General features: G+C 40.8%; 1 protein-coding gene across 3 annotated transcripts in view; it reads left to right on the top strand.

The window, feature by feature from the left end:
- ctnnd2a (catenin (cadherin-associated protein), delta 2a) overlaps positions 1–22696 on the top strand; it is a 224573-nt gene that overhangs the window by 190021 nt on the left and 11856 nt on the right. For all 3 annotated transcript variants that reach the window (XM_079661477.1, XM_079661478.1, XM_079661476.1), the window contains exons 19-21: positions 1056–1206; positions 15061–15313; positions 17341–17425. In XM_079661477.1, the coding sequence (XP_079517603.1) occupies positions 1056–1206; positions 15061–15313; positions 17341–17425 (489 nt within the window). The remainder of the gene's footprint in view (positions 1–1055; positions 1207–15060; positions 15314–17340; positions 17426–22696) is intronic.

Raw genomic sequence — 22696 nt, 5'->3', positions numbered from 1 at the left:
GTGTGTGTGTGTGTGTGTGTGTGTGTGTGTGTGTGTGTGTGTGTGTGTGTGTGTGTGTGTGTGTGTGTGTGTGTGTGTGTGTGTGTGTGTGTGTGTGTGTGTGTGTGTGTGTTGGAGTATATGGTGACTTTGAGGGCTTACTTATCTCTTTTTACTGAGCTTTTGGCTAATAGATTGTGATTATTTTCCTCAAAGGTATTTTTTTCTAAAATGATTAGTTTGCCCATTTAAAGCGATAAGAAATTGTTTGAACATTGTTTAACCCTAAACACACCCTGAATCTGTAAGCTTTACACGTCACTACTCTAGATTGATAGATAGATGGACTTTATTCTCACCAAAGAGAAATTCAATAAAGAGACCAAAATAGACACTACAGTAAAACGCATTATTATTTAGGTAGATTATATAGATAGATATCCAGGTCTATCCAAACTTAGCACATCCCCTTTCCTCCACAGTTGACCCACAAGGCACAGCACTTGAGCCTTTAAGGTACGAGTACTCAATTGAAACGTACCTTGATGGTAATTGAGGGAGGATAGAGTGGTCTCATAGCTCAGATCTCTTCTCTCTAGTTCACGCAATTCTCCCTCTTCCAGTATATCACTTACTAGCCTGTGTAATGCCTCAGCCTCTCTTATAATGACCCTGAATATAACATCTCCCACTCGACCTCGCCCATTGTGCTTCATCCGTCTCTTTTCCCCTTTCTCTCTACGGCGACCACTTGATACACAATCTGCTGGTCTGTCAGGATGAAAGAAAATAGTCAGCATAATGAAAATAAGACAGTTAAAGAATGAAAATGTCTGGATAGAAAATAAACAGACACACAGGGCACAGGCATGGACTCAGTGAGTTCCTAACAAGGGGAATCCGACAAGTGTCATAAGCAAGTAAGGATGATGGTTTGAATATTGTTTGATGCCTTTCCCTCTCTTGTCTTTACCAAGCGGTGTGTGGACACTATTTTATTTCAGATTTTACTCTTGCCAGGCTACTTTTCATGCATTTAACCATCTTTCCACTGATTTCCCCCCCCCCCCCCTCAGTGGTCAGTGTACATCCGGGCTGCTGTGCGCAAGGACAAAGGCCTCCCCATCCTGGTGGAGCTGCTGAGGATAGACAACGACAAGGTGGTGTGTGCCGTGGCCACCGCTCTCAGAAACATGGCCCTGGACATCAGGAACAAGGAGCTGATAGGTGAGCAGTGGAAGCACTTCCACACAGATGATATCAGCCTGTTGTCACCTCACTGGCATTTTTGATCTTTTCACTATCATGAATATGAACCTGCACTGTTTCTCACATATACTCTCTAATTTCATTCTCTCGTAGCCTTTTTACTGCTTCTCTTTCTGTCACATTGTTCTCATTTAGAGTATGCATGTCAAGCTTGCGTTACAGTGATGTAACACAAGGGTGAACCCTGTAGCTAGTTCCACCAATTAGTCATGATTCAATACTAATGTCAGCCTGTAGTCACCTCATTGTAATAAAGCATGATGACTCACCTGACTAGGATCAGCTCTATATAATGAGCTGTAATTTTTAACGAGGCTGTACATGTGCTCATGGTGTCTAAAATTAACCTGCAGCTGTCAGCATTCACATCATCTTGGAAATAGGATGGCTGTGTAGTTTCTTTTTGAGAAAACTCATCTTAAAGAAGACCAAGTTGTGTTTGTTGTAGAAGCTAATAAGTAAAGACATCAGGGGGTAAGTTAGGGGATAACAGAAATATCAATATGTGTGCTTAGAGGAAATGTGTGAAGAGAATGTGAGAGACACTGAAAGCAATAGATATGATCAAATCAGCAGCTTGCTTTGGGCTGTAAAAAGCAAGCTGTAGTCAAGAGTCAGCCTCATTCAGGCTGACTGATAGCATCAGAGATCTCAACCTCCCACATTAGGAAACTTTTGTATTGTGTTCCTTTCTTTGTCTAAAAATGTGTGTGTGTGTTCACGTACAGTATGTGCACATGTGACATCACCTCTCTCCGTCGCTGGTATCTCCGATTATCTCGTTTTCCTGGTGGGCTCAGTGGTTTCTATAGCAACCCTGATACCCTTGTGGAGCCTCTCTGGGTTTTTGTCTGCTGTAAGAACGACAGGGAATGCCGCCGGCAAAGCTCAACACGCCCATAATGTGAAGGTCTCTCAGGCACACAGCAGTAGATTACAGGATAATGAAGCCTTCACAAAAAGACACTTATCAGTCTGATCTGAAGGGTCTTTGCTTATGTTTGTTTGTTTGTTTGTTTGTTTGTTTTGTTCTACAATGCACCTGCAGATGTGTCGGCAAGTCAGTTGAATATCAAAGGAGGTGGAGAAATCCTTACAGGTGCATCATTTGTTTAAAAGGTTGAAAAGGACCTTCACATGTCATCTCTAGGATTGCCATTCCGTTAAATGCAAACTTACAGATATCTGGGTTTATTTAAAAGTATTTCTTTTTAATTAAAACTATAATACAGTATTATATTCCTACAGCAACTTCCTCTTTGAGGTGGCTTTTTTAAAGTCTTACTGAATCACTTGCTCAAACTGAAAATATATTATTTTTCATTTGAATTTAATCATTTTTGCCGTGGAAATCATTCAATTGTTCCCATATTTGATTAAAATATTAGAGCTAATATGTTATTAATTATTTCGTATTTTAAAGCCATTAGCTAGAGAAGAGACAAATAAAGAGGAGATTAATACAAAAGAGAGGCAGAAAATGTAATGAATTTGTGCGTCGTAGAGAAGATGGCATGCAAAACACACAGGCTAATTGAATAATGTAATTACTTGTACATTCACAGAAAAAATAAATTCAAATTTGTTTGGCATTTTCATTCGAATACCGATTGAGTTATTCCGCATCAGAATAACATGGTTTAAATCCTGCGTGTGATAATCTCTCCCAGTGTTATTTCCCAGAGGTCTCAGAGACAGACAATCAGATAAAGATAGGCTGATGAAAGAGAAAAAACAAAAAGAGATTATGGACAATCATTCCCATGTATAGTTTTGGCTGGCATCATCTGTGCTTTGTTGGCAGATTTGATGAAAATCAGATACACCTGGACAACAAATCTGAGATCTTGAGAGAGATTATTGTGGATTTGACAGTCTTGAAGTTAACATTATTATTAACTGACTTATAAAGCCAATAGGTAGTTGGGACACAGGAATTTCTTGGGTCAGTTTTCTTCAAAAACCAGAAAACCTCTTAAGCCATTTGAGTATGAAGTGTTTGAAAAACTCCTAAACTGGCCTTTATCATGTTCTTATGTCCAGCAGACAATATTCCATACACATTACATCCAAACATCTTGTTTGTCATCCAGCTTTTCTTAACATTTCTGGATATTCAGTTTCATCAGACACTGTTGAGTTGTCTCTTCGTCTTTTTGGCCAATAAAAAAACAGCATTATTTTGATTTTACAGTAAACACAATTTTTTTATTTTTTTTATTTAATCAGGTGAAAACATTGAGACAAACATCTCATTTACAATGCTGACCTGGACATGAAGGCATCAACGTCACACATTCTTACACATAACACAGACATATAAAATACAGAGAACACAACTAAGTAAACGAAAAGACGAGTCACTACATTGTGCACATTTGGGACAGTAAGTAAGGTACACTACTTATTACTGGTAGAGCAGCTGGTGGTAAGGACCTCAGACAACTTCAATTTAAAACAGGATATAGGGACAAGTGCCATCAGTCTGAGGCTTGATTGAAGGTCATTCCAAGACCAAGGACCATAATAACAAAGACTCCTTTCTCCAGCCTCAGTCCGCACAGCAGGTACCTGGAACCGTATCCAGGCACTGGTTCTGAGGTTGTGAGACGTAAGAGTCACAAACTGGAGCAAATATGGCACATATGTAGAGTGGAAGCTTATCTAAAATGGCTTCATACATTAATAAAAACCAATGCTGCATCCTACGCATGCTAAGTGAGGACCATCCAGTTAGGCTATACAGTGTGCAGTGATGAGTCCTATAGGGTGCATTTGATATATATCGCAGTGCAGCATGGGAGAGTTTGGCCAAAACAGTGGGACAGGCAATTCTATAGATTGTATGCCCGTAGTCAAGCTGGGACAGGAATAAGTTGAAAAACAACGTTTAAGTCTGTAAAGGAAGCCAAGAGTGAATTTACATTTCTTAGTTAGAACTTCAATTTGGTGTTTAAAGTTTAGATTTCTGTCCAACCAAAAGCCCAGATATTTCTAGGTATCGACAAACTCAACAGGGACGCCATCAAGGGTGTCAATGGAGAGGCAAGAGGACGCTGACTTGGGAGCAAAAAGCTTAACTAATGAGATACATTCAGGAGCTGCAGAGTGGGCTTTTTATTCTCAGTGGGATTGTCTTCTCATGCATCCATTCATTCAATATAAATTGGTAACATGTCTCTGTTAAGCTAGATATAATTTATTATGAAATCAAGTAAAATGTATCAATATTAGTTCAATATATTCTGTTTACTTTCATAATCAGCTGGGATATTGTATCTGTTCCTATATGTTGTTGGTTAATGAGGCAGAAAGCAACAGTTAATGAAACACAAAGTCAGAGAAACACAGAAAGTCTCAGAGATGAAAATGGAGAGGGGGAGGGGGGGGGTGAGAGAGATCAGTTAGGGTCGAGCCTTTGCTCTTGGCAAGGTTTGATTTGATACATGTCGACAGTAAAGAGATAGAGGCCAGGGGTTCCTAAGAGACAAGCTCCATTTGGCCCGTGTTCACAAGCTTTATTCACCACAGTGACTCCAACCTCAGAGCAAAACACCTTTTTATTCTGCAAAACAACAGTTCAACACCAAGTGACAAAGCAATTTCACAGAGCGGTTTGTGTGTCTTTGTCAGATCAAAGCTCCACCCTATTATAATATCGTTTTGCATGGCTAATTTCGCGTAAATCACCTTTCTGAAAATGACTGGCTAAATCCTTGTCTCTTAAAACTTGTGCGATAGTGTGTCAGAAGCTGTTAGTGCCGGTGTGTTTGGCGGCATCGTGGGGGAATAGTAGTTTGCATTTGAGCTCAGCAGAGTGAGTGGAGATGAGAATTATCTTTCGCACACAATAACCTCAGTGTGTCAAATCCTCTGGAAAGCACTGTTAGACTGGAAAACAGGAGGGAATAAGCAAGAGAGGCACATATGATGAAGAAGAGCAGAGAGACTGAATGGGTTTGAAGATGAGAAATAAAGATGTCGCCACATGTGTATGCTTATATTCCAATTCCTCTTTAATGTGATTTAGTGGCATATTGATGTCGCTGAGAATGATTCTTCTCATCTGTCACCGTTTTTGTCTCTCTCCTGATTTCACCCCCTTCATAGTTTTTGATTTGCATAATGCACTGTACGCCTGTGTAGCAATAAACGAGTCCCATTCACTGCTACACAGTCTGTCAGCGCAATTCTTCCCTATTTACTTACAGATGGTAATTTGACACACATGAATTGGGAACAGCACTGGAATGCCAAAGACTGCAGCCATTCACTACTAAAGGTCCCAATAAACACATGCTGTGGTCGCAAACACATCCGAACAAAGCTTACTGTTTAATGAAAGGTGAAGAATGCACAAAATAGATATTAATCTTACAGTATACTGGGGATTGTACTGAATAAGAGATGTACCAGAAAAATACCAGATTTGCTGGCTACTAACATGAAACAAAGCTCAAAATGGTTTCCTTTGGCTTCACACCACCTTTCATGTTTGGGTGCACGGCAGAGTTTGAGTAGATGTAGAATCTCATCGGTTCTGTTTGCATCACAGCAAATAAAAACACCTTCGGATGACTGTGCTTTTCCTGAATGCAGAGAATAACCTATACATAGTAATTGTTTGACTGTTGTAGTACTGGTGAGCACTAAAATAAGGAGTATTATTTTGAAAATAAGCCTCCCCCTTTCAACATCGTAGGGACAGTCAACGAGCGAGAGATTCAAACGCAATCAGCTGTTTCTGCACGCCTCCCCCTGCTGCTGATTTTGACTGATTATCCGGACTGCGCTGATTAGTAAATACAAAAAATGCCTTCTTTTTGATGACAGTTTTATTTCATTGTCTTTACTTTGAAAAACGAGCACCTAAGCCTTGTCAAATGTTCTCCAGGCATTTTGTTGCCTTTCCGTGACTTTTTCCACCCCTCTTACCCTCTAGCAAACCCATCAAAAACTCACTAAGACACACCTTAATGATCACACAGACACTGAATTAAAAAAGGATTCTAAGGTGGTTGATATCGCTGGTGTGGAAGATGTAATGTAATGTAAAAAAAATAAAACATTCCCACATCTAAATAATGGCGACCCCCAGCATTTATCTTGCAAACCCCTCATGTCTGGACCCCAGGTTGAGAACAAAGGCTTTACCTTTTACATTTGATTTGCCTTCTTCTCTTGTCACCACACCGCTTATTGGCTGCAACGTCCATTCCCACCCCCCTGCCCTCAGTTTCACTTCACAATGTTGTTCCCACCTTCTTGTCTTCAACATGAGTATTATCTCCATCTCATTTAGCTTCTTCCTTTCTTTTCCTTCCTCCTTTATCATCCTCTTCATCAGTTCATCCCCCCCCCCCCCCCCCCCCCCTCTCCATGCTGTTTCAGACATGAGCTCATAACGCCCATCCTTCCCGCTCTCGCAGATTCCCTCTTTGTGTCTTGCATTGATGACATCAGTGCTAGGGAGTGTTACTGTGGAAACTGAACTAGTGTGCGTCAAGGATGTCACTAATTGCATGATTTAAATTAAGTGTGTGTTGTGTGACAGCTGTAACACGCATAGCTGGGCTGTTGAATGGTTGATCAAGCACAGGGGCAAAAAAAGACATTCCACGTCTCACATATGTTTTGTTTTTGTGACCCGCACCAAGATTGCACCTTGGCGAGCTTAGCCAACTTTGGAAGACTAACAAGCCAAAGGATAAGAGTGGCCACTGACTCACTAAGTTGACACACACTTCTCTGCCCCTGTTGCATTGGTAGTTTATGAAATATCTGTGTCGCCTTCAGAATGACTCTCTTGTGAGCGAGCGTCTGGTATGTCTTTTATCGGCACACTTTGTCTCTGGCATTCTCCGTCCTCTGCTCCACTGTGCCAGACTGGGAGCATGACAGACAGAGGAATAGAAATATTGAAAAAAGAAAAATAAATATAGGGGAGGAAGAGAGGGCTGTCATGCGGCGATGATTTTTTTTTTTGGGTCTAACAGCTGTCCCTTGAGGATCCGATTTATTCTCTGGCAAAGACACATCAAGTTTTTCTCAGTTTTCTATTTCAAAGGACTTTATCATATTCAAAAGTGTGCCCGTGTGATTTTATTCAACAAAATGCATCCACTCACTAATCATCATAGTGAAGTTGTGCTGTGTAGCTTTAACCAACCATCGAAATGCAACCACCCTTTGACAGTGTGTGCATCTACAGTATAGGTCTCACCAAGCAGGCTTCTTCTTAGTGTCAGTCTTTAATGAAGCCACAAGTTACTCGCAGAGGGGAAAGAAATCCCTGCCTTTCTGTATCTCTCCCTCCTCTGCAGTTCAGGCTGTAAACCTGTCACCCACAAACATCAAAGAGACACAGAGGGCGAGATATAACTGGTGTGAAAAGCAGCAAACACAAGAAGGCAGAATATTTTACGACAGGGAAGGAAGCGACGCCATGCCGCTTTCCAATTTACCTTGATTTCTGACCTGCTTAAACCTGCTGTGTTTCATCTGTTAGTACTCTCCTCTGCATTTCTTTTAGTTTATTATTCATTTAAACATTTATTTATTTATCTATACATAAATTAAAAAGGAACTCCTCACTATGCAGACTATGGAGGTCATTCATATATTTTATGACATGATGAGGATGACAGGTTGTTGATAATTGATTCCTGCAGTGTGTGTGTGTGTGTGTGTGTGTGTGTGTGTGTGTGTGTGTGTGTGTGTGTGTGTGTGTGTGTGTGTGTGTGTGTGTGTGTGTGTGTGTGTGTGTGTGTGTGTGTGTGTGTGTGTGTGTGTGTGTGATACTTCTTTTTGGCTGCATTCCAACTGAGCCAGAACTCATTAAAATACTGTATACTGTATTTTTTCATGATTTGGATTACATAAATGGGGGAAAAGTCAAATGAGTGCCAATCAAATGCTCCTCCCTTCCCCTAACTGACCATTTTGATGTTTGAGAGCATCTCCAGTGTTTGTGTGTTGCTATAATTCTGGTGTACAGTTTGAGCTCTCACGGGCTGACATCCAAAGCTCATAACTTTTATGTTTTCAATAAAGCAATTTAACCGCAAATCATAAACCAACATCTTTGTTGCTTTGAATCTGGCGCCCCCTCTCGACAATGTGATGAACTACTTAATAAATCACTCCCGGGAAATAAGAAAGGCATTGAAATTCTCCTTTTGTCGCTGAATATTTTAACCGTAGCTACAGTATGGCACCTCCTAATTGTGTTATAGTAAAAATGTCGCTGATGTCGACCTAACACATTGGGGTTTCATTATTTTGAGTGCTTCACCTTTTAAGAGATACACTCAATACCTCCACCTGGCTTCACCTGAGAGTATAAATCAGATTAGTCCTTGAAAACAGCATTCTCAGTTTCTTTCATAGAAATCAAAGATTATTTCCCTTTGAAACTACCCTATTATTACTGTGGTACGTTCCACTGTACAATAACATGGCTTTGATCCAGCCTTAATCACACCCATATAACCCAGAAAGGCTTCATAAAAACAGATCAGCCAGAAGCTTTTGGTACCATAAGAGTACAGAAGACGACTTCAGGGACCCAAACCCCGATACCTTTATCCTCCGAAAGCCATTTCATCTTGCCCCACATCTCCCTCAGACAATTACCTCCAATTTTACTTCAATAACACTCTCCCTTCTCCATCAGTAAACAATCAAATCACTCTATTGTTGAGGGTAATTGGATCTCTTTAAATCAAATCAGCCATTATGGCCCTGATGAAGCTCGCCCTGCTCAGCGGGGGTTAGCTGCACATGAGGGAATGCTGCACAGGAATACATTAACACCTCTGCCTCCCTGGTGAAGATGGATATATTGGAGGAGCCGTGTAATACAGGTTTATTAGACTGTGCCGTGATCAGCGCAGGGCTTGTTTCCCTCCTTGAGGACATGTTCCAGGTGAAGATCACATTTCAGCGCCACGGAAAGAAGAAGTGGCGAGATTGCACTCCAACATGCAGAGGTGCTGTCTGTGTCAGACTTTTATGTAGAAGGTGTCGACACCACCTCATAAAAAGTCAATTTTAATTTGCTGCACAGATCTTTTATTTCTTTCCTCCCCGCACGACTACCTATGATCACTGTGAGAGTACATGACAGTTAGTACAGGAAGTTCCTTGGCTTTTAGTTATATGTACAGTATGCTGATTGAATGTACAACACATTCAGATCAGTCATGTTTCAACTAAATACCTCAAATCTTCAATGTGGCCTTCAGAGTAATTCTATATTTAGTAGCTTTTTAAAAAAAAAGTCTTCATCAGGGTAATGAGAACATCAAAAAGATTTAGCTTTTAAGGCATCTTAAATTTTGCATTGACGTTAGAAAAGTGCAGCAATTCCCACTTGTTTATATACATCTATAATTAATCAATCTGCTTCTTCTGCAGGCTCTGGGTATCATATCTAGACGTAGGAAAGAGGCCGGATGTTATTTCACTGGAGTGGTGTTTTAGCACAGCTTTGCTTCAGTTTGGTTAAGTGAAGTCTTTGCTTTTATAACTCTATTAATATTTGTTCTGTGATAAAACTGTAAAAAATAAAAACATGAGGCAAAAAAAGACATTTCAAAGTTAAGATTAAAAAACATTCTCAAGTGTCTTACAAAAACATCTTACATCAAAACAAACGTAATAAATATCCCCAAAACAAACAACGCGGGAGCCAGATACTGAGCAATGTTCAGCTGGGATGTTTATTAGTGTGCATGCTTTGCTGTGTGTTTGTGTGTAGTCAAGGTGAGGTGTGTGTGACACCATCAGTCACGCTAGCAGTCAGTGATTACCAGGAGGCAGCGTCTTCCTCTAACAAGGTTTGTTATTAAAGTGTTGGAAATAAGGATGGCCTATTTCTTTGATTCTTCAGTTTTTTGCAAAACTTCAGATTGCATTTGTTTGTTTTTGTATTTGCTTTCTTTCTCCTTCAGTCATTCCCCCTGTTTATATTCCCACTATCTCTAACATGGGTGCCCACTATGCTGTTCCCCCTCCTCTTCCTCTCTTCTTCCATATCACCGTCTCAGTTACTCGCCCCCCTATGGGAGGAATGTGACGACGTTGCAGAGACCGATAGGGATATGCTTGCTGTGTGTGTGTGTGTGTGTGTGTGTGTGTGTGTGTGTGTGTGTGTGTGTGTGTGTGTGTGTGTGTGTGTGTGTGTGTGTGTGTGTGTGTGTGTGTGTGTGTGTGTGTGTGTGTGTGTGTGTGTGTGTGTGTGTGTGTGTGTGTGTGTGTGTGTGTGTGTGTGTGTGTGTGTGTGTGTGGGGGTGTGTGTGTGTGTGTGTGTGCGTGTGCACGTGTACACATATGCGTGTAAGCATATTTCATCTAAGTGCTGACAGCAGACTATTAGAGAATCTATCTGTAAGCAGGAAATACTATTATAATAAACAAACACATACACGTGGATATATCTCTACAAATGAAATTGTTATGTATACTCATCACCTTCCTTTTCTTATTACTTAATTCCCTGTAGTTAGTCAGTTAATAAACTAGTCACTCACTATATCACTCAGACAGTTAATCAATTAATTGTCAGCCATTCATGCAGTAAATTATCTGGCAGTCAGTCAGTAAATTAGTCATGCAGTCAGTCAGTAAATAATTCATTCACTCACTCAAAAATGAGCCGGATCATTAAATCATCAGTGTATGAATCAGCCGGTAAATCAGTCAGCAAACTCTGATTCAAGTCAGTCAAATAATGAGTCTCCCTCTTTGGATGCAGCTTCATTTTCTCCCCACAGCCAAAAGACAATGACCGCTTAACCTCTGCTCAGCCTGCCAGCCTGAGATAACACTTTGCCAATTAACTCACAACTCCATCCTTACGGAAAGAGTTTGCGTGTGTCTTAGTGTGTGATTGTGCAAATCTGTATGTGCGTGCGCTGCGTATGTGTTGAAGCCTCCATGTTTTTTAATGAGTGTGCCGTTGGTATATTCAAACGTGCACAACAACAATGTTTGTGGAACAAGGGCACAAACTGTATATAGTCATGCATCCATCTTCTGTTTCGTGAGTGTGTGTTTTTGCCTTCCCTTACCCCATGAAGGTTGAAGGTATCATCTGATTTTCCTGCTGTGTATAGCTTGCAGCCCAGATCACTTCAACTATTTAGAGGTAAGACGAGCGAGGGATTTAGCACCAGCCTGTAAGGGCTCATCGGATGTCAGCGATAGATTGTTCGGGGAAAAACATTCAGTGTTATGAAAAACGGTAACACTTTATTTTGATAGTCCATAATTAACACTCTATAAGTTGACATTCAACAACACTGTTTCAACAGACAAGTAACATGCATTTAACTAACTGCCAGTAGGATATAAGGTACATCTCAAGTGTTGATCTATAGATTTTACAAAAAGTGTCTGTTGACTGTCAACATGTTTTTTACAACAGGTTATTAACCGATATTCAACCTTACTATCTGTTCTGTTGATAGGTTATAGACTTTCTACTGTTCTCAACTGTTTTTCACTTGAATTGGATAGTCTTAACACATGCCTACAAACGCTTAGTGGAGAATGCCTACTAAAAGTATCCTGATAGTCAACTCTAGATTAGTTGGCGATCAACAGATAGTTAACTAAACTCTAAAGTTGCTTATCTGTTGATCATCAACTAATGCTTAATGTAATCTTTATTTGACATCTTGACTCTCAACAGATGATCAACAGATAGTCGACATTACCCTGTTGACTTTCAACTGACAGATTGATTTTGAGTAGTTGATTGTCAATTTTGAAGATGTTGACACAATCTACAGATAGTAAGGTTGAATATTGTTAATACGCTGTTGACATGCTACTAAATGTCAACTGATGACTTATAGAGTGTTAACTGTGGACTATCAAAATAAAGTGTTTAGGCTCTGATTTGGTTGTGATTGGGTCATATAAAGGAAGGAACACATCTGTAAGCAATAAGGATGTCTTACCTTTACTTTTATTTTTCACTGAGAATTAATAAATCCAAAGTAGCACCATGGGATGCAGAAGATTATACCGTCTGATGCATAGTGGCAGTTCTGTAGGTTTACTGTGAAAATGAGTTGTTATAATACGAAGGAAAACCCATAACTGTTTTTCGTTTATTGCAGATTGAGCATTTTGGCTTCACTTTTTCTCCGCTGCCAGTGAGGATGCAATGGTTTACCTTAAAGAGATTTGACAGTTGATTCAACACTTACAGTAGCACTTATTTTTTCTTTACTCAATCTGATTCAACGTTTCTGTTGAGGATTGCGTTTGCAACATTGACTCACTTAGCAGCTTTTCAGTGTTGTACACACACAAAGTGGCATGCTCTTTAAATGGCATGCTTAGGGGTTTTCAAAGTGTGGATAGGTGAGCCTCCCCTCAGAGAACATAAGAACAGCCGCGCCCCCCCTCCCAATTATTATTGCTGTTATTATTATTATTATTATTAGTATTATTATTGTTGTTGTTGCTATAATGCAGGGGTATTCAATTGCATTTCAAAGAGGTCCAGTAAGAGAAAATGTAATTAAATGCTCTGTTTTCGCTGTCTACCTTCCGACATTTGAAATTACTCCGACTGTTTCTCTCCTCTTGTCTCGTCTCTGTGTGTGTGTGTGTGTGTGTGTGTGTGTGTGTGTGTGTGTGTGTGTGTGTGTGTGTGTGTGTGTGTGTGTGTGTGTGTGTGTGTGTGTGTGTGTGTGTGTGTGTGTGTGTGTGTGTGTGTGTGTGTGTGTGTGTGTTTGAATCTATCGTGCTGACTGCATCCTTAAAACATTAAACAATCACTTTTTTAAACCTTTTTATTTTTATGTTTTAAACATATTGTATAAAACTCACCCACTACTTGGACTATTCCTTGCACCCCTCTAGAATAAGCCCGAATGGTCTCAACCATATTGCATAAGTAACGTGCACTTGTTATTATAACAAGATCGCAAGGACGCTGGTAGCGATCGGAAAATTGAGTGTTGTTCAGTTTGTGTGTTGTGGAACATGCGTGTCCGTGCATGAAAATATACCACACACCCAATTACAATTGCATGTTCAATTCACTACCCTGGAAGTTAATACAGTTGTTAAAGTTGGAACAGCCTGTGGACAGCCGTTCTTCCTTGCATGTCAGTCGCCGACACCTTCTTACAGAGGACAGGCACATCTAGCTGCAGCACGACCCGTATATTTCCGCACGCCGTGTTCTCAAGACATTTTTTTTTTAACATTTTCAACATGGTGGATAAATCCTTATATGCTCCCGGCAACACACTGAACGTCAACTTTGCCTCCTTATTACACTCACCCCTACTTTAGTGGGAACAATGAGTCTGCGTTTTTGATGCACACAGGAATAAACGCAGATCATACTCTGGCTGCAGCCTTTACCGGTACTTGCTTTTGATCAAAGTCAATGCGGAAAACCTGCACTCACACAGGTAGGTGGAGGTGAAGGGAATAAGCACTTTTACAGCCTTTTTGGCGAGTTGGGGGAACTCGGTCTCCACAGACAGCCACAAGTGGGCAAGTGTCACTTTACTCGTCTTTTTCTCGTTCTTTTGCGTCTCACGCTGCGCCTCCCCTGAAGCTCTCTGGCGCCCCCCAGGGGAGGCGCGCCTCACACTTTGAAAACCGCACATACTAAGCACAGAGGGGAAAGACTGATTCATTCATGTGGAGATGCTCAGCTGACGGACTGAACCTTTTGAATGTGCATTAGAGAAAGAGCCCTTGTCCTAGTGTTTCTATTGAGTGTTCAAAATAAACCCAATTTAGCCATTGCTCATTATTCAACAATCACCTCTGTATCCAATTTCCTAGAACATGACCTGCGGGGCGTTTTCCCAGGGGGCCCAAGATGATTCAAGAGTAATTGACAGGTTTATGATGGTCAGGGCATTTCTTACCTTTTGACTGCTGCTCATGTTTGATGAATCTCCACAAAGCACCTCAGTCAGCACAATCTCTTCAATTCCTCTCCTCTCCTGCATTCTTCCACTCATCACCCACTGGCTCTGATCTCTCCCTAATTGGCCCCTGTCCTCAGTCATTTTCGGGGATCTCACTTTCACTGCAGGAAATAACAGTTACATGTTTCCTGATTACAGTACAATAAAGTCCCCTTGCCTCCAAATGCTATAGCTTCCATTTTCTCAGGACTCTCACTTACTTACTTCCTGATAACATCTCCTACATTTGTTAATTACCTCCTCTCTTATTTCAATCTCTCCAACAACTCATTCTCTAAATGTCAGTTTTTTTTCATTTTCTTCATATGCCAGCCTCTCACTAAAATACCACAAGTCGCCATGTTTATTGGATTCTCAGGATGTTTGGATTAGTGAGTGTGCGTCAGAGGATTTGCAGTGTACCCCCTCAAACTGAAGATTTATTAAGTTATCTACACCGCTCACTTGCTGGACCAGACTTTCGCTGTAAAAAAAATTGTAGAAGGGCAATTTCACGTTCATGTCAGAGGTGGTTTGAAGGATCTTTACTGTACATGGGTTTTATCATCGTACAGTCATTACGCACACTAAATATAAATGCTTGTCTAAACCCATCCCTCTGTGTGAGTATATATAAACCCTGATTCCCATGCATTGTTTTTCACTTCATTTGGAGAACATTTTTGTCAAAGCTTGACCCAGAAGCCTCTGTGTCTCTACTATTGTTCACAAAAACAATACAAAAACTATTTTTAGAAAAAACATTAATGTTTCCAACTAAGTGTTTACACTGTACAATGTGCACACACGACCATTTTGACAATGTTTTGTGTTCCTCTCCTTCATTTTCTCCATTCAACAGGTAAATATGCCATGCGAGATTTGATCCATCGGTTACCAGGCAGTAGTAGTAGCAGCAGCAACAACAACGCCACCAGCAGTGGGACCTCCGGGACCACAGGACCTCCCAGCAAGGCCATGTCCGACGACACGGTGACTGCCATCTGCTGCGCGCTGCACGAAGTCATCACCAAGAACATGGAGAACGCCAAAGCCCTGCGTGATGCTGGGGGCATAGAAAAACTCATCGGCATAGCCCGCAGCAAAGGAGACAAGTGAGTCGGCAAAAGTTCTGAAACCATAAGAAGTTATTGATTTGTTGAATAACAGGTTAGACAAACTCATGTATCATTGTATAGGCACTTATCCAAAGATACGCATTTGGAAACCCTTAAGGCACATTCACAGGTTTTGCAGGTGTGAAGTGGCTGAAAGTTGGACGATTTCTCTGTCAATGGTAGATCTCCAAAAAGACCTTACAGTGCTTCGAGTGGCTGTAATCTTTACAAGCTCAGAACCAGAGAGAATATAACCTGCATTACAGTGTTAGTGGCACGCTACTGAGTTCATCCCTACGACTTAAAATAAATACATTCGCATGAGCCCCAGAATGGGTTAAAAATCAAATCCTCATGGGATGCTAATACAAATCTGAAGAAAAAAAATGTATTGTAGGTTTACAGAAATGTATGCCATGTGTATTTATAACCCCAGAGCAGATGTGCCTGTGCTGCTGTGAAAGTGGTTGTTAAGTCATGATGATGATAAGTACTACTAGATTTTAAAACCGGGATTCCTCTCAGGAAAGGTGAAGAACACTTACTGTAACTCTCACAGCAAAAGCATTGGTTTCTGACACAGAAATGAAAACAATCAGGTGGAAAGTGTACTAAATGCTAGATATTGTTTATGCACTTTTCTCTGGGTAATGTTTTAATTTGATCTGTCTTCCCTCATAATCAAGGCCAACCAGCCCTGAATAACTAAGCCTGAACCCCGATATGTAAATCCCAGAAAAATATATAATGAGATTCTCAGTGTGGTTTTGCGCCATACCTGTCAACCCATCATTCAGCCCATCATTCAGCCCACCCTGTAGCCTCAGTAGTGACCAGGTCTTTAATGTGGCCCTGCATCCATCACTCATCGCTGCACCTGCCTCCCTGTGACCGCTCATCCACAGACGCTGGTCAGAGAACATGGAGCAGGAATGTAACCCCTGTCGCCATGGGAGACCCTGCAGGGTGTTCTGCCTCGCTGCTATGGCAACTACTATGTCAGGGTTTGCCATGAGGCCCGAGTGTTATCAGACGCAGGTCAAATGTTTATTTACGGTTATGGAGAGAGACTCAGTCTGCTCAGGGAACGGTGCTCAAGGGGGCCATTACAGAGAGAGATGAGGTGCTGGAAGGAACCTTCTTACAGCCAGCGCACATCTCACAGGGAGGGTGGGTAGCTGCTAATGCTCCCACACATCTTCATTTCCCCACGATAGGTACACCGAGGATAAAAGCTCCTTATCAGCAGAGCCATAATAGATTTACATAATCAGACACACTCATTTTGGGAAATTGTCCATTGCAGCATTTTCACAGACACTGTTTACTAACTTATTTTCAAACTGAAAAATACAATTAATAGAAAAAAGAATGATACACTTGTAAATATTGCCTCATTCTTTCCAAAAGCTGACACTTATTGCATCATTTAAATACAGCTCATATCATAAATTCATAATCTTGCAAGGATTACAATAGTTAATAACATTTGTGGTTGCATGTTATTATCTTGTTATCGCCTTATTCACGCATTACTGTGATTCATTCCAGTGAAATTGGAGAAAGCTCTCTGTTGATACTATAACCTCAGACTGGATTTAAATCTTTAAAACTATTTTCTTTTGTTCTTACTGGTGGTAAAAAAGAAGCCTGTTTTCAGGAGGACTTTTGTAAGCGTGGTTGACAAATGTAAAATGAGCATCCTTTCTGCTGCCATCTGTAGCTGTTAGAAAGGCAGGGTTTCTGAACTGGCTCCTACTGGAGTCATTTGTCAGCTAAGTGGCAGCGTTGGGACCATTAACATGGCATAGAGGGTCATTTTAAACTCATCTGGAAACTCTCTGTTTTCCCCGAAAGAAAATCATTCTCTGCTGAAATGAGCAATGGCCCCCTTACTCTTAAAGTGGTCACAAGTGCCACAGGCCTCCACAGCTGGTAAAGACAGGGGACAGAATAACAGAGCAACATTATCCACAGGGAAAGTCCTCAGAGAAATAACTCTCTCCTCCTCTACCTATCTCCAGACACTCGGCCAAGGTGGTGAAGGCAGCCTCTCAGGTCCTCAGCAGCATGTGGCAGTACAGAGACCTGCGCTCCCTCTACAAGAAGGTAGGACGAAGCACAAACTGTGTGCCCAATTCATCTGACCCTGTTTGTCTCCTGCTAAACCTTTTATTATATTTCCTGTCACTCTCTACCCCAACAGTACTATTTAGTGCATAACAAATCATTTTTTCACTTTCCTTACCACTACTTTTTGTCACACACTCCAAGGCAAACATTAATCTTCTACTTACTCTCCCACTGTCATAGACAGCCTAGTATGGCTTCTGGCTGAAGGTATGAGATCCATTCCTGCAATAATAATCCCATTTCTAAAAGATAATATTAACATAAAACATTATTGTAAAACAGAGAAATGAAATCAATCTTCATATCGTCAGATAATCAGCTTGAAGCATAATATCTTGGTTAAATTGACACCATCTATGAATTAATTAGTGCTTTGCAAATCTCCTGGGGATCTGATACAGAGTCATTGATGTTTCATCTCAATAAATTGCACTATGTATGTACCTTGCTATGTCTGGATACCCCTTTGTTGTAAAGAAAAGTAATGCGCTTTAGTAAAAAAAAAGATCTCAATGTTGCTGGCAGTAGCGCTCCTGCTGATTATATTAGGCTTTTGACAGACTGCCTTTACCATTAAACAAGTAATTCATTTATAAGGTGAACTACCTGCGGATGAACTATATTAGGATGGGGACTTTTCCATTTGACTGCGGCAGGTGTTGAGGATGAATCTCTGCCGGTACTGTATAATGAAGCACTTAAACACAACTGATACATAGTTAAAGTTAACAGTTACTCCTATCTGAATAGAAAGCTGAATTTTTTTTATTTGGACTGCTGAAGATTTAAGAACAACCTGTATGTTCTAATATACTAAGCTGAAACCTCACTGGATGAATTCCGCCTTGTTTTTTGCCCAGGACTATGCCTTGTCAGGATTTCCTGTTGTCTCCAGACTCAGTGAGAAGTGATGCCGCTTAACTAATTTCATTCTGCTATCGACAACCCAGCCAGACCTTGGCACAAACTCCCACTATCAGTCAGCGTTTTGTTGAGGTTTATGGTATTGATTTGATGTTTACAAAATATACAACTGGGAGAAATATGACCATGAAACTATCATCTTCATCACTGTGAGGGTCATTTATTATAACCGCAAAATCATGCCTAATGTGCTCGATTATGAACGCCCTGAGTCATGCAAGACAGTATAAAGAGTTCATGACTGTCAACCAGGAGGCCGCAATTTTTGAGCTATTTAAATTTACATTACAAAGAAATTAAGAGATTTGAACCCAATATTTTACATAACCAAGTAGTTTAGTTGGCTTAACATTAACGAGGTGTTTGTTTTGAATCCAAAATGTTAACACAGGTGTACTGCAAAGGTAGCAGAGCATTATGGTTTGACTCGTAGTTTGATACAAAGTTGGGAATAGGAGGGTTGGTTGTTTGCGGTTGCTTTACTTTTTAATGGTTTTGAGGTTTGTTTTGTGCAGTATATTTAACCATTGTGTGTGAATGGAGGGTTTTCTTTCTTTGTCTTGAACTGTGTGCGCACGCTTTGGCCTTGAGGTCAGTCATAACCACCTCCACACACAAGAATAATGGAGCTCAGTTGGGAACTTTCACAACTCAGCAACAGTGTTTACAGAGGCAGGTGGATCAATACCTTTGTGTTAGTCTCTAGCCCATTGTTGGGTTTTTCAACACAGACATACAAACAAGCTAACATTGTTCTAACGGTTATTTAGTCCATCAGCAAGACTGAATGGCGTTAATGCTGCTGGCTACAGGGAAACTGCAGCTCATTATTCAGTAACTTGTAACTCACGGAGAATGGCACAAACAAGAAAGTAGTGAGAAAACTGAATAAGGTGTAGAGAAATGATGAGCTGTGTGTGTGCTGCTCCCACTCAGACACACTCTTTTATCTGTCTCTTTCACACACACAAACACAGTTGAAAACCCACTTTCTCCTCCCTTGGGATCTTTTGTTCCTATATAAATGACAAAGGTCCACACACTCGTGCATCGTGATTAATAGGTAATGACAGATGTTCTGTTCCTCTCACTTGTAATGAGTGTTTTGAATGAATAACTTCAACCAAGGTTATCTTCCATTCAGCCCGCCAAAGCTTTAAATGTGCATTCCATTAAGATGCAGAAATATGAAGTAACACATTCCAAGTAGGTGTCCTTGGCTTTGTATGTGTTATTTCATCTCTGTGTGAAGGGAACAAAAACACTAAGGAACTTGTTTTTTCATGTCTTGGAGATGCATGTGTGTATCAACAACTTCAGCTCTGCGACAAAGACATCTTTGTATATGCTTGCAATGAGGTGTTCTAGTCGACTACCTTTCGAAGCCCTATTCCCAATTATTTAATCTGTTTTGTGGGCAAGTATTTATATATTAAGTATTGTCCCAATTTCAGCTTTTAATGAGAACTTTGTGGAAAGACATTCAGGAGAACACCAAGAGAGATTCATCGAGAACCACTACTTGCTTCACTTCAACAAGTAATTTCTTCTTCTGTTGCTTCCTTCCTCAGATACTCTTGAATATCCCGCAATTCAGTTTTCAAAGATCTTGTTAAACCTCTAAAAATGAGGAAGACTGAGCCCTCATTCTACAAACTAATGAACAAAAGCAACATTTTTCATGGTATAATTGCATTAGAAAGAAGAGAAATCCATTCGTGCCCACATGAAATGGTCTTCCACCTGATTTTATGGAAAAATAGATTCGACCCAGAATGAAATCCAGCGAATTCCTTGCATGATGACTCTGCAGTGGGCTGTCCGAGCCCCAGACTTCTGACTGCAGTCACTTCAGGACAGGCCGCCCCGTGGCATCAGCCTCTGCTCGTCTCATCCTGACGACTGTGGCCTCTCTCTTCATTCGTCATCCTCTCGTCCCAAGTATCCCACTGAACACTATCCCCATGTGGCCCCTTGGCGCCTCATCTGCTTCAAACTTCTCTAACCATTGCCACAGAACAGTGTTACACTCCACTGGATGGCATACACTCCAGCTATCAGACATGAAGACTTTTCTTGGCACCTAGAAAAAGGTTGCCAACTACTTATTTATTTGTACATGTTTTACCCCACCTATCTTTACCTTAGGAGCCTTTTTTTGACGAAAAAGGATTTGATAAAGGCAGATATTAAAAGAAAGACTTGCGTAAGATTGACACACAATCAATCTCTTTGTTTTGGATCTGTCTCATTTAAACCAGATAATTACTGAAAGACAAGACTTCTCACTCCCAAAAAATATATATCCATCATCTTTAAATTGATGTAAAATATCGTCTGCAGCCTGTCCTGTTTTAGCCACCTGTACTTTATCATCATCTAGATCAAAAGCCTGCTTAAATTACGCTGTTATCTAGAACTACTTTTATTCAAAGCAGCACAACTTCAATTGTCTGACAATGTCGCTCTAAAAATGATTTTAAAATCCTGATGGACACCATACCTTACTGTTTACTTCCTGAATTCTTCCATGTACACAGCTCGGTTACTGACCAACCTTATTTTAAAACTGTGGAAAGTGTTGTGCGTCACACTTTGACTTTATCACACAAGTCCAGAGCTCGCAATAAATGACTGCTCTATCCCTGCATGACGTATTAGGTCATTACATTACATTACATGTCACTTGTTAGACGCTTTTATCCAATCCCCACAGGAGCAATTTGGGGTGAAGTGTCTCAGGGACACAACGACATGCTGACTGCAGTGGGGTTTGAACCTGTGACCCCCTGACCCCAACACCAATGCACAACCCACTGCACCACACGCCTCCCTAGGTCATGGGTGTTAGCTGCAGCAAAAATCCTGTTAGTCTCCAATCCAAACATGGATTAGCATATCATTTAGACGAGAGTGGAGTCGGAGGATGTCTCTGCAAAATGTTTGTGAGCAAAGGCGAAGAAAGATAGATCCACCAAAGAGGAAAGAAAAGCGAGAGAAGTAAGGATAGAAAGTGAGGTGAATGCTTGAAATGTAACAGTTCAAAAATAAGCATTTCTTAGTTATGTGTGTGTAGTTTTAGAAAAGGGGTGTTGGGTCAATTATGAGACAGTTTGAGCTGTGTTGGCGAAGGGTTGTTTGCTTTTGAAGTCCTGAAGTAATGAGAGCATTTTGAAACATACAACTGTGTAGTGGTAATAGACTGGGGTACATGTTTGTTTCTGTGTGTGAGTGTCTGAAAAAGTGTGTTTTTGTCAAACGTTAGTAAGAAGAGTTAATCACTTCCTACAGCAGTGCCATGGGAGCAGTCTAGTCTGGGACAGATGGAGAGAGAAAAAAATAAATGCAACAGAACGGGGCTGCCCGGCAATACAAAACCAAAAGTTGAGAGCCCATAAATAAACAGTAAGTCTGTATTAAAATAGCGTCTGAGATGACTTGAAAGATCAGTGGTGTAGCAATCATCAATAAACCAAAGTGAAAATCTGTTTGTAGCAACACTAGCACTGACTTTAAGATAAATCATGTATTACAGTCTCTGGAGTGCAGTAAAACTTTTACCCAAGTTTATTTGGATTTTTGACAGGATGTGTGTGTGTGTGTGTGTGTGTGTGTGTGTGTGTGTGTGTGTGTGTGTGTGTGTGTGTGTGTGTGTGTGTGTGTGTGTGTGTGTGTGTGTGTGTGTGTGTGTGTGTGTGTGTGTGTGTGTGTGTGTGTGTGTGTGTGTGTGTGTGTGTGTGTGTGTGTGTGTGTGTGTGTGTGTGTGTGTGTGTGTGTGTGTGTGTTTGTGTGTGTGTGTGTGTGTGTGTGTGTGTGTGTTGTTTCATCTATTTCCTAGGAGGGAAGCCACAGGTCACTTTGTGAAAAAAGAAATTAGGAACACAAGGAGAAAATGATCCGTTTCCTTAAACTAACATTCTTTTTCTCCCTGGCTCAAACCAATGAGCAGAACACAGATTGTAATGCTCTATATTCACACATTTACACTTTGTCATATCAGCACGTCATTTCGGGCTACCTTGCCTCATTTCTTGATAAGAATAATCTTTCTTGGGGACTTAATCAGACATACTCTCTCTCTATTTTCCACACACACACATTATTCTCATGTCACACACATGTCAGACAAATCCCAGAAACAGAAACAGGCGTATGACAGACGGGGTTCTAGGTCAGAGAGATGCTGTTTGTCACACGTGATAGATTTACAATTTGTTCCAGGGGAGTGTAGTTCAGTATGTGGGTGTGTTTGTGGAATAGGATTGAGCGATACATTTGTGTGTGTTGTGAATGTGTGTGTTCATTGATTGCACAGCCTTGCCA

The sequence above is a fragment of the Notothenia rossii genome (genome assembly GCF_949606895.1).
Source record: "Notothenia rossii genome assembly, chromosome: 12".
Classification (NCBI taxonomy): Eukaryota; Metazoa; Chordata; class Actinopteri; order Perciformes; family Nototheniidae; genus Notothenia; species Notothenia rossii.
This window is presented reverse-complemented; position numbering and strand designations above follow the sequence as displayed.